Genomic DNA, 13,846 nt, shown 5'->3' on the forward strand with positions numbered 1-13,846 from the left:
TATCCGTATCCGTAGCTTTTGCCAATTATAGATGGTGGTAGGACAATATATTCATACACTTCTGAATTGATTTCTTCTAAAGTTTACGGAGACTTTCCTTTAAGTCCATTATAAGAGGGTTTGTCAAAGATCTTTTATCAATGAACTAGATGATTTTCAGACGTCCTTTTCAGACATCCGAATCTGTTTTTGAAAAGGTCCGAAAACCCCAAGAGATAAAATAAGACAAGGTGGTGTCGATCTTTAAGTATTTGATACTCAGCTGACTAGGCGTTTCCGAGAGTTTTAATTGCCAGTTGAGTGATATCTAGTTAAAGAGCAGTTGCCATTGACATAAATGAGGGGATAAAATGTCTCAGTCTCCTCTCAGTCTGTCCCAAAGCCGAGACAAAAGAAAAAAAAGCTCTGAACCCAAACTTTTATTAAAATGTTCTATTTTTATGTAATCTTAGTTTTTGTGTGACCAGTGTAATAAAAATATATTATCCCGACGATAATAATAATACTTGGCAAATGAAAGAGAGACATACACTTGCCTAGTCTCCCTTTTTTATTCTTTTCTTTTTCTTATCCCTTTTTACAGCCTACTCCTCTTCCTTCCCTCCTCTTCCTTCCTCCGCTCCAGACTTTTTTCTCTCCTTTCCCTTTCTCTTTTTTTTTACATAGAACAAGATGAGCAATGCACAAGACAATGACACTCTCTTTGCCAAAGACAACCACCCACTTACAGCTGAATTATTAGCAGAGCAGAATGAACTCTATTCCAGCAAATTAGAACTCAAACCTAATGCAATTCGGGCCTGGGCAGCAGATTTACCCCAAGTGCCAGACAGCGTTCAACCCATATTGACCACCTCTCGTGTATTTGAAATGGAGCCTATCCAACTCGACGATGATGACACAACCGCATTTGATAACGACGAGCCTCGTATTCAAGAAACTAAGGATGTATTCTCGGAAACTCAAAAGATCGCTTATGTCAGTCTATGTTATCTCACTAGTTTAGAAGTTGTATATGATTTTCAGGGTAAAGACTTCACCTATGCCAGAATGAGTGCTGATAATTGGCAGAGAAAATTAATGCGAATGATATTCTCCCACATGGACATCTCGAGCGATGGTAGATAATAAATTAATTCACGCTTTTTCCTTTTGTGTACTCAATTTTTTTTTACCTTTTATAAACACAGAAATCAAAATGGTCGAATCGTTATCCAAGCATGAAATTCTACCCACAGATTTAGTGCACCAATTCACTTCTCAAGGTGACACGGCCGAAGTTCAATTAAAATCCTCCAGCGATAAAATCACCATCGACCTTTGTTGGACCGTCATGTGCGACTTATTTCTCATCTGTCTCAGCACAGAGAATTATGACGCTCGTTCCAGAGTCTTTGTGGCACGCATTGCTTCTTATCTTTCGTTGGATTGGTTCCAAGTCATTGGTTTCGAAAAGAGAATCGCTCAACATTTGTTACAGGACAGCGCCTGGGAGACAGAAACTGTAACTAGTGTTGCCACCACCATGACTACCATGACCATGACCAATGTCGACGCACAAGGATTTGTCAAGAACGATTCAGAACGTCACAGTCGCAATAAACAACGTAAAAAGAAACGTTATGTCATGATTGGCTTGGCAACCATCGGTGGCGGCTTGATTCTGGGTTTAAGTGCCGGTTTAATGGCGCCTGTGATCGCCGGTGGAATTGGTGCCATCTTAACTACGGTGGGTGTAACAGGTACCGGAGGCTTTTTGGGGGGTACCGCCGGTATTGCTTTAATTACGGGTGGTGCCACCGTGGCAGGCGGAAGTAAGTTAACAACAATTAAAAAAGCTTAAATGTCGGTTCACTTATTGACTAGTAATTTTTTTTTCTTGCAGGAATTGGAGGTTTGTTATAGTTAATCCAAAATTCGTTTGTATATTAAATTTGTATGTATACCGCAGGAAAAAGTATGAATCGACGAATGAAGACCATCAATACATTTGAATTTCTCCCAGTTCATGTAGATGAAAATGTTAACTGCATAATCAGTATCACTGGGTATTTACAATATAAAGTAATATTTTTGCCCCCTTTTTATTTACTAATCATGAAATATGAAATAGATGGTTACCAAATACTGAAAAAGATGAAGCATCATTACCATTCAGTACACTCGATCATTTAATGGGAGATCATTATACGCTTTACTGGGAACCCGAGATGCTGGAAGAATTAGGCAGCGCGTTTCGAATCTTTGCCACAGAGGCCGTGACATTCTCGATCCAACAAGCGTTAGCGCACACGATTATGGGCGCCCTTTTAGCAGGACTGGCCTTCCCACTGGCCTTAACAAAATTAGGTTACATGGTGGATAATCCTTGGGCCAATGCCTTGGACCGATCTCGATTAGCAGGACTGATCTTAGCCGACGCCCTGATGAACCGAAACTTGGGAGCGCGACCTATCACACTAGTAGGGTACTCTTTAGGAGCACGCGTGATTTTCTTTTGCTTGTTAGAGTTGGCTCGAATGAAGGCATTTGGGCTGGTTGAAAACGTGGCATTGTTTGGTACACCCGTCAGTGGATCTAAGGCTGAATGGAATGAATGTACCACGATTGTCTCGGGTCGATTTGTCAATGGTTATGCTACCAATGATTGGCTTTTGGGTTTCTTGTTCAGAACTTCCACAGCGGGACTGGGAAACATTGCGGGACTTAGACCATTGTCGCACATTGAAGGAAATCGCGTGCAGAATTTAGATTGTACGGATTTGGTGACGGGTCATTTGAGTTACAGATCGACCATGCCCAAGTTATTAAAACGTGCTGGATTTGTTGTAACATCAGAAGAGTTACCCGTCAAGGAAAAAGAAGAGGTAACCCATAGTCTTATATAAGGCATAATCCCAATAGAGAACTCATTTTTTTGTGTATTGTGTTCTAGGAAACCGTGATAGATACAGGCATCATTGCAGGAGACATCAAGAATAAACATTTGGATGCAGCATCACTAAGGAAAAGAAATTCACAATCTTCACTTTCCTCAGGAAAGGCATCTATCCAACTTTCAAAATCACCCGTTCAGGAGGATCCAGGTTTGGGAGAAACCACACCCGAACGCACCTTGTCTTCCTCCACGGGTGGACCCAATACACCGGGCAATGATACACCGCGTTCTTCCGACGACGACAGCAATAAAAAACATAATATACCCACATCGTCTGATTTTGATATGATTGCAGATATTATTGCTAACGCAACGGCTGCAGCATCATCAAAATCGGCCTATAGTTCACTGTCTTTAGGAAGAGCATCTATTGCATCCACAGGGATAGACTCCACTGCTTCTACACCCACATTGTCCAATCGACGCTCCACACTCAATAGTTTTTTTAGTAGCGGTAGTGTTACCGCCAGTCGATCCAAATCAGAAACGACCGCAATGATGCAACAACAGGAGACGAGACCTCGTTCCATGTTTCATTCTTCCTCCATCTTTGGTAAAAAGAGGTCTCAGACAGAAGAAGAAAAGGAGTTGAAGGAGGCGGGCGTGAGCGTCAAAGAGATTAAGAGCACCTTGGGCAAATTAGTTGTACCAAGAGAAATTGCAAATCCCATGCCGCTTGTTAAATTAGAAGCACCTCAGCATGCTAAGTTGAATAGATAGTTTCAAATAGAGGATCTGAGCCACGAAATAAACATATACCTTTTTTAATATTTTATCAGTAGCTCGAATGTCAATTTAACCTTCAAGTCACTAAAATACTTGGTCGCAAGTATAGCTGTGCAGCATATTTTAGTATCATGTCATGTTTATTCAGCAAAGGTGAAGTTACAGTTGTTATATGTTTACCCTTTTTGTGTTCCCAGGATCGTTTTTATGGGTTGGATCCAGACAATGAGTCTCTTTTAGGCGAGAGTGTGGATTACTGCATTGATAATCAAAGACCTTGTCAACAATGAGGGTACGCTAGTAGTGGTGTGACAATAATAAGAAACGACATTTTCTTGCTGCACACGCACATATTATATCTTTTTCATAAAGTATATATATTATTCTCTAATGAGTATCTCAAGTAATTGGATATATCAGTGGTTGGGACACTGTCTACGTACTTTGACCTGTTCTTTCCAAGAAAGGTGTAAAGTCCGGGTGGGAAAAGACGGAAAACTTTTTTAGTTTTTGAGGTATTTTACTTGTAGAAAGTACATCATGTGAGAGGTAAAATGCCTAGACTTTTACAATCAAACATACTAATTTATAGTTTAAAGGCCAAATACAAAATCGGATTACCCGGGTAAGGGTAACTGGCGTGATTTCTCACCAGCTTTCATGTAGGAAACATGAGTGAGCTTGAATGAGTCAAAACGAAGTCACGTTTTTTTTTTTTTTTTTTTTTTTTTCTGTTGTTGTTAAAGAGCGGGTTAGGGGTGAGTCCTTCCACAAAGTTCTTTATACTTTTTTTTATCTACGATAATGAGTGCTTTGAAACTTGTTGTTGCTTCTAAAGCATCACCTTTCAGTTACGGTAGGGTTTTTTTTACGATATATCTTTTTTTGACGTGGACGCGACTAAAAATAAAATAAAATGAAATGTGTAGGGGTTCTCGCTGTTGCTGCTCAGGTTAATGCTGTCAAGAAGGGATCTGTCGAGATCGAACTTCGCGAAGGAAAGAGCTTAGAAGGTGCTTCTAAGCCCTCTGCCTCCGTTACATACAATGGGTAACTTTTTTTTATTGTCGTTGTGTGTATATGCAAGGACTAACATAAAGTTTGTACAGTGAGACCTACGAAACCACCAATGCCATTGCTAGACTTTTGGCCAGACTCAACCCCGAAGCCGGTCTTTATAACCCTGAGGAACCTATTAGCTCCACTTTGATCGATCAATGGTTAGACTTTGCCGAAACCAAGTTATCCAGCACCGATTTCAAGGCATTGGATGCTACCTACAAGGAACTCAACAAGTACTTGACCCTTCGTTCTTACATTGTTGGATATCAACCCACCATTGCTGATTTCGTGATCTGGGGTACCTTGAGAGCTTCTCCTGTCTTTGCCCGTATTGTCAAGACCAAGCCCGAAACTCTCGGTGCTTATCTTGTCCGTTGGTTCGAATACATTACTTCTCTCGAATCTGCCGAATATGCCTTAACCGCTGTCCAAAAGGCCGAAAAGGCCAACAAGGTAAGAAAATATATATGTGGATATGGTAAATAGACGAAGAGTTTTAACTGACATTTGTGATAGGGTTCCAAGGCTGCTGATCAAGGTAAGTTTGAGATTGGTTTGACCAACGCCATGATGGGTAAGGTCTGTACTCGTTTCCCCCCTGAGCCTTCTGGTTATCTTCACATTGGTCATGCCAAGGCTGCTCTCATGAACCAATACTTTGCTGATACCTATAAGGGTAAATTGATCATTCGTTTCGATGATACTAACCCCAGTAAGGAGAAGGCTGAATATGAGGAATCCATCAAGGAGGATCTTGCTTTAATCGGTGTTGATTCTTCCATTGTTTCTCACACCTCTGATTTCTTTGACCAAATGTACGAGCTTGCTCTTAAGATGATTAAGGAAGGTAAGGCTTTCTGTGACGATACCGAACAAATGCAAATGCGTGAAGAACGTACTGCTCGTATTGCTTCCAAGTGTCGTGATAACTCTATTGAGGAGAACTTGCGTCGCTTTGAGGAGATGGCCAAGGGTACTGAAGAAGGTTTAAAGAACTGTTTGCGTGCCAAGATCGATTACAACAGTCCTAACGGTACCATGCGTGATCCCGTCATTTATCGTTGTAACTTGACTCCTCATCATTACACTGGTGATAAGTATAAGGTCTACCCTACCTACGATTTTGCCTGTCCTATTGTTGATTCTCTTGAGGGTGTTACCCATGCTTTAAGAACCAACGAATACCGTGATCGTAACGTTCAATACGACTGGATGATCCAAGCCCTCGGTCTCCGTAAGGTCACTATTTGGGATTTCAGTAGAATCAACTTTGTATATACTCTTCTCTCTAAGAGAAAGCTTCAATGGTTTGTTGACCAAGGTCTTGTCACTGGTTGGGATGATCCTCGTTTCCCTACTGTCCGTGGTATCCGTCGTCGTGGTTTGACCATCGAAGCCTTGAAGCAATATATTTTGATGCAAGGTGCTTCTCAAAACACCATGCTTTTGGAATGGGACAAGATTTGGGCTTTGAACAGAAAGATCATTGATCCTATTGCTCCCAGATACGTTGCTGTTCTTAAGGAAGGTGCCGTTGTCTGTAACGTACAAGGTGCCACTGCTGAGATCAAGGAACATCCTCTTCACAAGAAGAATGCCGAACTTGGTAACAAGAAGACACATTACGGTCCCAAGGTCTACTTGGATCAAGAAGATGCCAAGTCTCTTGAGGAAGGTGAGGAAGTCACCTTGATGGATTGGGGAAATGTCTTTGTGCGTAAGATTGTCAAGGATGCTCAAGGTGAGGTTACCAGCATTGATTTAGAACTTCATCTTGCTGGTGATTTCAAGAAGACCAAGAAGAAGTTGACTTGGTTGACCGACGATAGTGATGTCTCTGAGATCCTCTTGCTTGATTATGATTACTTGATCACCAAGAAGAAGGTTGAGGATGGTGATGAGGTTAAGGATTTGGTGACTCCCGTGAGTGAGTTCAAGATTGCTGCTCTTGCTGATGGTAACGTCAGAAGCTTGAAGAAGGGTGATATCATGCAATTCGAGCGTAAGGGTTACTTTATCTTGGATGCTCCTGCTACTGCTACTGAGCCTGCTCACTTTATTCGTATCCCCGATGGTAAGGCTGCTACCATGGCTTCCAAGGCTGATGTTTCCACTCCCAAGAAATAAGTTTTCTTACATGTATAAAATTCATTTTTGTTATTTAAAAAGTTCATACACCTCTCAATAAAACTACATTTTTTTTTTTTAATAAATAAATGCATCACTCTATGTGAGTAGCAAGAGATTTTTTTTATCTCTGTCACTCGGAAACTTTATAAACTTCTCGTAAGTTGAAGCACCTTATTGGGGAATACAATTATGACGAGTGTGCACAAAGTATCACTAAATAAATCTTAAACACTCCGATTTAAATCATGATGTAATAAAGAAAACAAAAGATTGTTAGGGAACATCAAATTTTTTTTTTAAAAAAAAAAAGATAAGTGTATTATTTATATACATTGATTGTGAAGAGGGTAGGAGGGGAAGGGGGATTATGAGATATCTAGATGGAAAAAAAAGAGATATGTGTGCGTGTGTATGTACTTTTTTTATGAGCAAAAAAAAAAAAAAAAAAAAAAAATACCAGCTTAAAAATACAAAATGAGGTGATAGATTTTTTTTTTAACCGAGAATTTTCTTAATGCCTTCTTTTTGTTCATCCGTCAAAGTTGTGGGGAACTTCACATCGTAGGTGATTATTAAGTCACCTTTTCTACCAGTTTTAGAATTGGGCATACCCTCATTAGCAACACGCGATTCTTGTCCAGAATGAATAACAGACTTGGTATTATTAACGCTTAAAGTACGATCATCCAAAGTTTTGATAGTTTTGCGGAATCCAGTAAGAGCTTCGACAAGCGTCAATTGAAGGGTTATACGTAAATTATCACCTTCTCGCTTATATTGGTGATGAGGTTTCTCTTCAACAATAAATTCAATGTCTTGCACTTGACCATTATCGAGTTCATCACCTTCGCCTTCAAACTTGATCTTTGTACCAGCTTTCCATCCTGGCTTGACATTAATCGTCAAGATTTTATCGGCTGACACCGGACGGCCTGTAGCACCATCACGTAATTTACGAGTCACCTTCAATCGCTTAACAACACCTTTGTAGAGATCTTCGAGAGAAATGGGAAGTGGACGTTTAATAGCAGGTGGTTTTGCTGGTTGAGCATATTGTTGTTGTTGTTGTTGACCAAAGCCACGACCTCCTCTAGCACCACGAGGCATACCGCCTCCACCACCACCGGTAGAGAATGAGAAGCCGGGGATACCACCGTCGTCCATTCCACCCATACCGCCCATACCGCCCATGCCGCCCATACCGCCCATACCACCACCTCCGCCACCACCAAAGGAAGCAAAGAAGTGCTTAAAGATATCTTCGGCATCAGAAGGATGGAAACTAGCACCACCTGGACCACCAGCTGTAGAAAAGTGGAAATTTCCGCCGCCTGGGAAGCCACCGGCTCCACCAGCATCTGGAGGAGGAGCACGTCCTTTCAGACCTTCTTCACCATATTGGTCGAAAATGGCACGTTTATCTTTATCGCTTAAAACTTCAAAGGCTTCACCGATCTCTTGAAACTTGGCATTGGCAACATCAGCTTTATCCTTATTTCTATCAGGATGCCATTTTAAAGCTATATATTTTGTATTAGTATCATGTTTATTTCATTATTCGAATAAATTTACTTTACCTAATTTACGGTAGGCCTTCTTGATTTGATCGTCGTCTGCGTTCTTGGGAACACCGAGAATAGCATAGTAATCTTTACCCATATTTGTTTAATATAATTTATTTTTTTCACAAAGGAAATATATAAGAAATAAAAAGAAAAAAATATAGCAAGGGATTTTTTCTTTTTTTTTATATGCAAAAAATGAAGTTCCACCATATTCCATTACGCTTGACCAATCAAATTACAGCGGTTTAAAACATGACTTTCTCTTGGTTTTATGTGTATGTAAAGTGTAAAATCGTAGACATGATTTAGAGTTTTTGATTTTTTAAAGATTTTTATTACTTTCAAATACATTTAAGGATTGAATTTGAAATAGAGTAAAAAAAAAAAGAAAAAGGAAGCATTTGTTGTTGTAGATAAAGATAATTTATGATCTGGGCTTCTCCTTCTTTTCCTTGTACAAGGCAAGAAGAGAGACACCGGCGACCTTGACGACCTTGAAACGGACACCAGGAATATCACCAATAGCGCGACCCTTACGACCGAAACCGGCAATCAAAACTTCGTCGTTCTCATCGACATAGTTTAAACAACCATCATTGGGAACGAAAGCAGTAACCTTCTTACCGTTCTTGATAAGTTGAACACGGACACACTTACGAATGGCAGAGTTAGGTTGCTTGGCTTCGACACCAATCTTTTCAAGGACGATACCCTTGGCGTGAGAAGAACCACCGAAGGGAGAAGAACGGAAAGCAGTTCCGAGAGCTCTCTTCTTGTATTGCTTATCAGCCCAACGTTGATCACGACGATGAATACGGAGCTTACGAGCTGCGTTCAAACCTCTAGGTTGTCCCTTACCTATAAAAAATCAAAATGGTTTAATTTTCCAATGTCATTTAGCATTACAGTCAGGAAAATAGTCAAGAGATGTCGGTTGTCATGGTTATTGTTGACTTTCTTTTCGTTCGTTCGCCATTCATTACATGGTAAATAGCAAACAAGCAAAAAAAAAAATATTTTCGTAGCTTCTTTCGCAAAAAAAAATCATCCATCCATTTGTGTATCCATCATTGCCGTTTGTTCATCCATGGTTGTATTTTCATTCCATCTCTTGACTATTTGTTCCGTGATTTTGTAAATTGGTATATGCTCTTACCCATTATTGCTAGATATTTTTAGAAGAAGGTTATTATCAATCTTGCTGAGCGTTTGACATATATCGAAACCAGTTCCCAGTCGCCCAGCCTAGACTTGAAAATATCCGGCCCGGACAGCAGTCACTCTTTGGAACACCCTGTTTGTTTTTCGGAATCCCAATAATGTTCACTCACAACAAAGCTTACAACACGTGTTTTTAGCATTCTGAACTGTCAATACACATAGAAGTATTTCTAACTTGATCTCATTCAGTTATATTTAGCCTATAGAAAATTAGAGAACATCATTCAAATATCGGTTTTGGACTAGTCGTAAACTAAAACAGACGTGATGTCCTCTAGAGATAAAATAGTCTTACTTAATCGATTGATTATAATTTGATGTAACACCTATACTATTCTGTTATGATTTGCATTACAGCAAGTATTGAAGAAGCGTCATCGTACGAAACAAAAAAATACGGTTGTAGTTGATCTATGTACCATATCACAAAACTCAAAACTTTATCCTGTTTGGCAAGTGATTAATTAAATATCACCGTAACTTTTTGTGGCATAGCATATAAAAAAAACCTGCAGTCTTATATGTATACGTGCGCGAATACATCACTGTTTAAATATGTGTTGGTAGCTTTGAATAGGACCATTTCAATTTAACCATCTTGCTAGTGTAATTAAATTGAAAGTCCTTAATTTATAAGAAAGTCTGGATGCTTATTCTATCAGAGAATGTATCATATAACCGTTTATGAAAGGGGAATATAAAAAGCTCGAATTATTTAAAATAACAGCTGTTCTGGAAGACACGGCTCATTGCATCGAGCTGTAAAGTAAATCGAACGGGTTTCAAACATATTACAGTAAACAATATCCTGTCTTAACCGAAATGGAGAACTTTGGAAATTATGTATGTGATTTGGTAAATAGCAATACGAATGTAGTGTATGTTATAATGCATGTTTAATAAAAGTTTAATGATATGGTAATTTTGTTTAAATTTATTGTTTTTCAGCAAACATGTCATCGAAGATGGTCTTGACACTTTGATACACCTCCTCAATAGGTTGATCACATGAAATCTAATTCGTAGTTAGTGCACTGTAAGGAAAAAGTTCAGATATACAATACTAACCTTCTTGACCTTGTTTTGCTTCTCGAAAGCATCAATGACGGGCATACTAGTTTCGGTAAAGACGTTGAAACGCTTTCTGATAGACTCAATGTTATCATCCACACGTCCGGAGCTCTCACCTCTCTTTAACAATCTCTTCAACATGACTTCCTCGGGACATTCAAAGAAGAGGACCAATTTGGAGGGCACAACAACCTCTTCAAATTTGACAGCTTGATCCATCTTACGTGGGAAACCGTCAATCAAAAATCTTTTGGCTTTACCTTCGGCCATAGCCTCTTTCATAGCTTGTTCCAAAAGCGCAATAGTCACTTCCATAGGCACAATCAAACCTTCACGAATATAATGGTTGATCAACTCACCGTATTTAGATCCTTCGCGCTTTTGTTCAGCACGCAACAAATCGCCAGCTAAGTGTGAACGATGTCAGCTATAAAAAAAATCTCTCTTATTCATATCCATCATCCATGAGCATACCTGACAAGTGAACAAATCCATAATCCTTAGTCAAGTTTTCACATTGAGTACCTTTACCGGCACCGGGACCACCTAATAGATCATGAATACGGTTAATATTTTTTTTTCTTCTTCTAGTAAGGAAATAATAATTTACCCAAAACAAAGACAACGGTGACTTCTTCGGGTGAGAAGGCAGGAATAGGCTTTAATTCTTGCTCCTTCTTTGCTTTTCTTTCGGCAATTCTCTTTTGCTTCAAGGCCTCTTCTTCGGCATAAGTGGTTGTTTCCTTTCTTCTAGGCATGGCTTTAGAAGCAGTTAGAAACAATAAATGTACAGATTGTCAATGATGACTTACTGTTTCCTTCTCTGGATTTGACAATGGTGTAATATGCAGCGAAACCCATGGAGGCAACAGCCAACATGGCAGGGAAAGTAGGTCCACTGGATTGCTTAGGAGGAGGCACAGTAGAATACAAGCGTTGTTGTCTGGCAACAGCTAAACGGTTACCACTACGAAGAAGATTACGAAACATGTCAAAGTTTTATTGAGAAGGAAGAAACAAAAACATCAAAATTCATTGCCCCGGCGTTTTGAATTTCTGAGATTTAAAAAAGGAAAGAGTATTTAATTTTTATTTTAGCAAAAGGGAAAATGATAGATTAGTATTACGACTACATTAGTCCAGCTTATTTATTTGGAGCTACTCCTGTTTGATTGAAACCTTAGAATATCCACTAGTTTCTTCGTCATGATGATCAATGGTTACTTCATCTGATTTCTTGGTGGTTTTATCTGATAATTCTGACTCAAGATCCACACTCTTCTGAATATCTTCAACAATGTCTTTGGTTTTATCTTTTGCCTCATCGATTACATCTGAATCTGTCTTATCGGAATCACTTTTTTTAACGCTGACAGTTGCCATATGATCAACTTGGGTCTGGACCTTGGCAGTAGATGGACCTGATTCAACTTGAGTACGCGTATCTTCTTTGTCATCTTTTTTCATTTCTTTGACACTCTGATCAGAGTCGTCCTTCTTACTACTCTCTTTACTAGATTTACCTGGCTTCTGAGAATCTTGGTTAAGATCCTGTGGTTGATTGATTTCCACCGGAAGTTCAGCCCATGAAGGACCGAAGGTCTCGCCATCAAAAGGAACCAAACCTCTTCTTCCTTCCCAGGGAAGAGGGAGCTTTCTTACACTGTCTTTGGATTCTTGATCATCTTCCTCCCATTCTGGTGCAGTAGATTCTTCACTCCAAACCGTGCGTGCTTTATTTGAGTCTTCCCAGGAGACGGGAAATAATTGAGCTTGTTCTAAATCATCAGGCCGCTTGACAGTGGTACCGACTTGTTCAATGTCACTCAAATCAACAGGACTTCTGATCGGATCTTCCCAAGTTGCTGGGTGTAAATCATCTTGAGGCACAGCTTCTTGCTCGGGAGCGATATTAGCAGTAGAAACAGGATCAGTAGTAGCAGCTTCCCTTCTTCTATCAATTATAGGTTCATCGAAATTACCAGGACTTGCACAACAGAGTAATTTGCGAAGTTTTTCAGCAAAAGAAACCATATTATCAAAATAAAATATAGAAACAGAAAGATAAACGAAAAAGGAATCTCAGGTCTATATAACTGTCTTTTTTTGGGCGATTAATCCTTGCCAATTTATTGAAAATCAATCAGTTTACTAGTGATTAAGAGAATATACGTTGTAGAGGGTAATTATGTTTCAGTTTCAACAAGAGTCATAAGTTCATGAAGTATATCGTAGCACTCATTAAGTAAAGCGATACAAATTGCTTGACCTTCTGGTATGTTTCCTTCTTCATCAGAGAACGAGCCATTGACTCTCATGTTATCAATACTTGCAAGCTTCATTTGATAAGGATAGAGATCACGGACTATAAGAAGGATGATTAAGGAACAATCCATAAAAAGTATGTTTCTGTCTTACTTGAATCGGGCTTCCCCCATTTAGACACTTCTAAAAGACATCGTTTGACAGTGCTCAACTGGTTATAGACGGGCATAAGAGCTTCAGAAACGGGAACGCTCTCACTTGACATTCTGTCCATGATACGGTGACAACTGCGTAGTAAAAAATTGATGAGTGCTTGGCCTTCGGGAATTGTGTCAGAGGCAGGATCTTTAAATATGCCATCCTGTTTCAAATTCTCAATTTCTTCTAATTGTAACTAAATTGAAATGTTCTGTAAGAATAATAGCAGGAGCTTTATTGCTCTTATTGCTTACATGATAGGCACGCAAGTCCGTTTCTTTCAATGTCCATTTATGAGTCAATGCTAAACGTCCTAATTGTCCCTTGATTTGTTTCAACCTTTCTACAATGGGTATTAACGATTCGGAAACTATATCGGTTAAAGCCTTCAAATCCTCAGCTTCGTCAGAAACTTGTTCGAATAACTCGTCAATTACGGGTATTCCTTTAGGTTTTGATTCATATAATGTCGCTTTTGAATTTTCCAATGCTTGAAGCTGAAAAGAATATTGAGTAACACGATCAAGACTTTTTATATTTTTTTTTTATTTTACCTTTTCTTGTAGCTCGCTTACTTCGTCTGCTGTATACCCACCGGGTTTTTGAGTTAAAAGAGTTAATTCTCGCTTGATGCCGTTTAACTCGTCTTGCAATGGTTTTAACACTGGCG

The 13,846-nt window shown here is 39.4% G+C and overlaps 7 protein-coding genes across 7 annotated transcripts; 2 read left to right on the forward strand and 5 right to left on the reverse strand.

Annotated features, from left to right (window-relative positions):
- Positions 1–672: 672 nt before the first annotated feature.
- Positions 673–3,658, forward strand: EV154DRAFT_563542 (uncharacterized protein; the record flags this gene model as incomplete). The annotated part of the gene is made up of 6 exons (XM_051605792.1): positions 673–1,120; positions 1,191–1,814; positions 1,886–1,894; positions 1,952–2,048; positions 2,114–2,867; positions 2,936–3,658. The coding sequence occupies 6 exons, from the start codon at positions 673–675 to the stop codon at positions 3,656–3,658; spliced, it is 2,655 nt and encodes an 884-aa protein (XP_051457640.1).
- A 737-nt stretch (positions 3,659–4,395) lies between these two features.
- Positions 4,396–6,943, forward strand: EV154DRAFT_464555 (tRNA synthetases class I, catalytic domain-containing protein). The gene is made up of 4 exons (XM_051597668.1): positions 4,396–4,520; positions 4,594–4,714; positions 4,774–5,179; positions 5,243–6,943. Exons 1-4 carry the CDS (start codon positions 4,469–4,471, stop codon positions 6,851–6,853), a joined length of 2,190 nt encoding a protein of 729 aa, XP_051457641.1. The 5' UTR covers positions 4,396–4,468; the 3' UTR covers positions 6,854–6,943.
- Positions 6,944–7,129: 186 nt separating this feature from the next.
- EV154DRAFT_464560 (uncharacterized protein) lies at positions 7,130–8,553 on the reverse strand. The gene is made up of 2 exons (XM_051597669.1): positions 8,434–8,553; positions 7,130–8,376 (listed from the first exon to the last, which is right to left on the reverse strand). The coding sequence occupies exons 1-2, from the start codon at positions 8,513–8,515 to the stop codon at positions 7,352–7,354; spliced, it is 1,107 nt and encodes a 368-aa protein (XP_051457642.1). The 5' UTR covers positions 8,516–8,553; the 3' UTR covers positions 7,130–7,351.
- A 179-nt stretch (positions 8,554–8,732) lies between these two features.
- EV154DRAFT_543801 (40S ribosomal protein S23) lies at positions 8,733–9,581 on the reverse strand (the record flags this gene model as incomplete). The annotated part of the gene is made up of 2 exons (XM_051604570.1): positions 8,733–9,279; positions 9,578–9,581. The coding sequence occupies 2 exons, from the start codon at positions 9,579–9,581 to the stop codon at positions 8,846–8,848; spliced, it is 438 nt and encodes a 145-aa protein (XP_051457643.1). The 3' UTR covers positions 8,733–8,845.
- A 913-nt stretch (positions 9,582–10,494) lies between these two features.
- Positions 10,495–11,768, reverse strand: EV154DRAFT_228933 (adenylate kinase-domain-containing protein). Its single transcript, XM_051594489.1, has 5 exons — positions 11,526–11,768; positions 11,324–11,473; positions 11,188–11,259; positions 10,711–11,120; positions 10,495–10,657 (listed from the first exon to the last, which is right to left on the reverse strand). The coding sequence occupies exons 1-5, from the start codon at positions 11,701–11,703 to the stop codon at positions 10,577–10,579; spliced, it is 891 nt and encodes a 296-aa protein (XP_051457644.1). The 5' UTR covers positions 11,704–11,768; the 3' UTR covers positions 10,495–10,576.
- A 103-nt stretch (positions 11,769–11,871) lies between these two features.
- On the reverse strand, positions 11,872–12,747 carry EV154DRAFT_481475 (uncharacterized protein; the record flags this gene model as incomplete). The annotated part of the gene is made up of 1 exon (XM_051598390.1): positions 11,872–12,747. The coding sequence occupies one exon, from the start codon at positions 12,745–12,747 to the stop codon at positions 11,872–11,874; it is 876 nt and encodes a 291-aa protein (XP_051457645.1).
- Positions 12,748–13,093: 346 nt separating this feature from the next.
- Positions 13,094–13,664, reverse strand: EV154DRAFT_420683 (uncharacterized protein; the record flags this gene model as incomplete). Its single annotated transcript, XM_051595964.1, has 2 exons — positions 13,094–13,372; positions 13,431–13,664. Coding segments are annotated over 2 exons (513 nt in total), but the record flags the coding sequence as incomplete, so codon positions are not given.
- Positions 13,665–13,846: the final 182 nt, after the last annotated feature.

The sequence above is a fragment of the Mucor mucedo genome, assembly GCF_025094135.1.
Source record: "Mucor mucedo strain NRRL 3635 chromosome Unknown EV154scaffold_45, whole genome shotgun sequence".
Classification (NCBI taxonomy): domain Eukaryota; kingdom Fungi; phylum Mucoromycota; class Mucoromycetes; order Mucorales; family Mucoraceae; genus Mucor; species Mucor mucedo.

Bases quoted from the DNA above. Each gene is read 5' to 3' on its own strand.
- EV154DRAFT_464555 (XM_051597668.1), top strand. From the start codon at position 4,469: ATGAGTGCTTTGAAACTTGTTGTTGCTTCTAAAGCATCACCTTTCAGT. The intron at 4,521-4,593 runs GTAGGGTTTTTT...TGAAATGTGTAG, and splicing joins AGCATCACCTTTCAGTTACG to GGGTTCTCGCTGTTGCTGCT. The intron at 5,180-5,242 runs GTAAGAAAATAT...CATTTGTGATAG, and splicing joins AGGCCGAAAAGGCCAACAAG to GGTTCCAAGGCTGCTGATCA.
- EV154DRAFT_464560 (XM_051597669.1), bottom strand. From the start codon at position 8,515: ATGGGTAAAGATTACTATGCTATTCTCGGTGTTCCCAAGAACGCAGAC. The intron at 8,377-8,433 runs GTAAAGTAAATT...CAAAATATATAG, and splicing joins GAAGGCCTACCGTAAATTAG to CTTTAAAATGGCATCCTGAT.
- EV154DRAFT_228933 (XM_051594489.1), bottom strand. From the start codon at position 11,703: ATGTTTCGTAATCTTCTTCGTAGTGGTAACCGTTTAGCTGTTGCCAGA. The intron at 11,121-11,187 runs GTATGCTCATGG...GTTCACACTTAG, and splicing joins TGGATTTGTTCACTTGTCAG to CTGGCGATTTGTTGCGTGCT. The intron at 10,658-10,710 runs GTTAGTATTGTA...ACTACGAATTAG, and splicing joins AGCAAAACAAGGTCAAGAAG to ATTTCATGTGATCAACCTAT.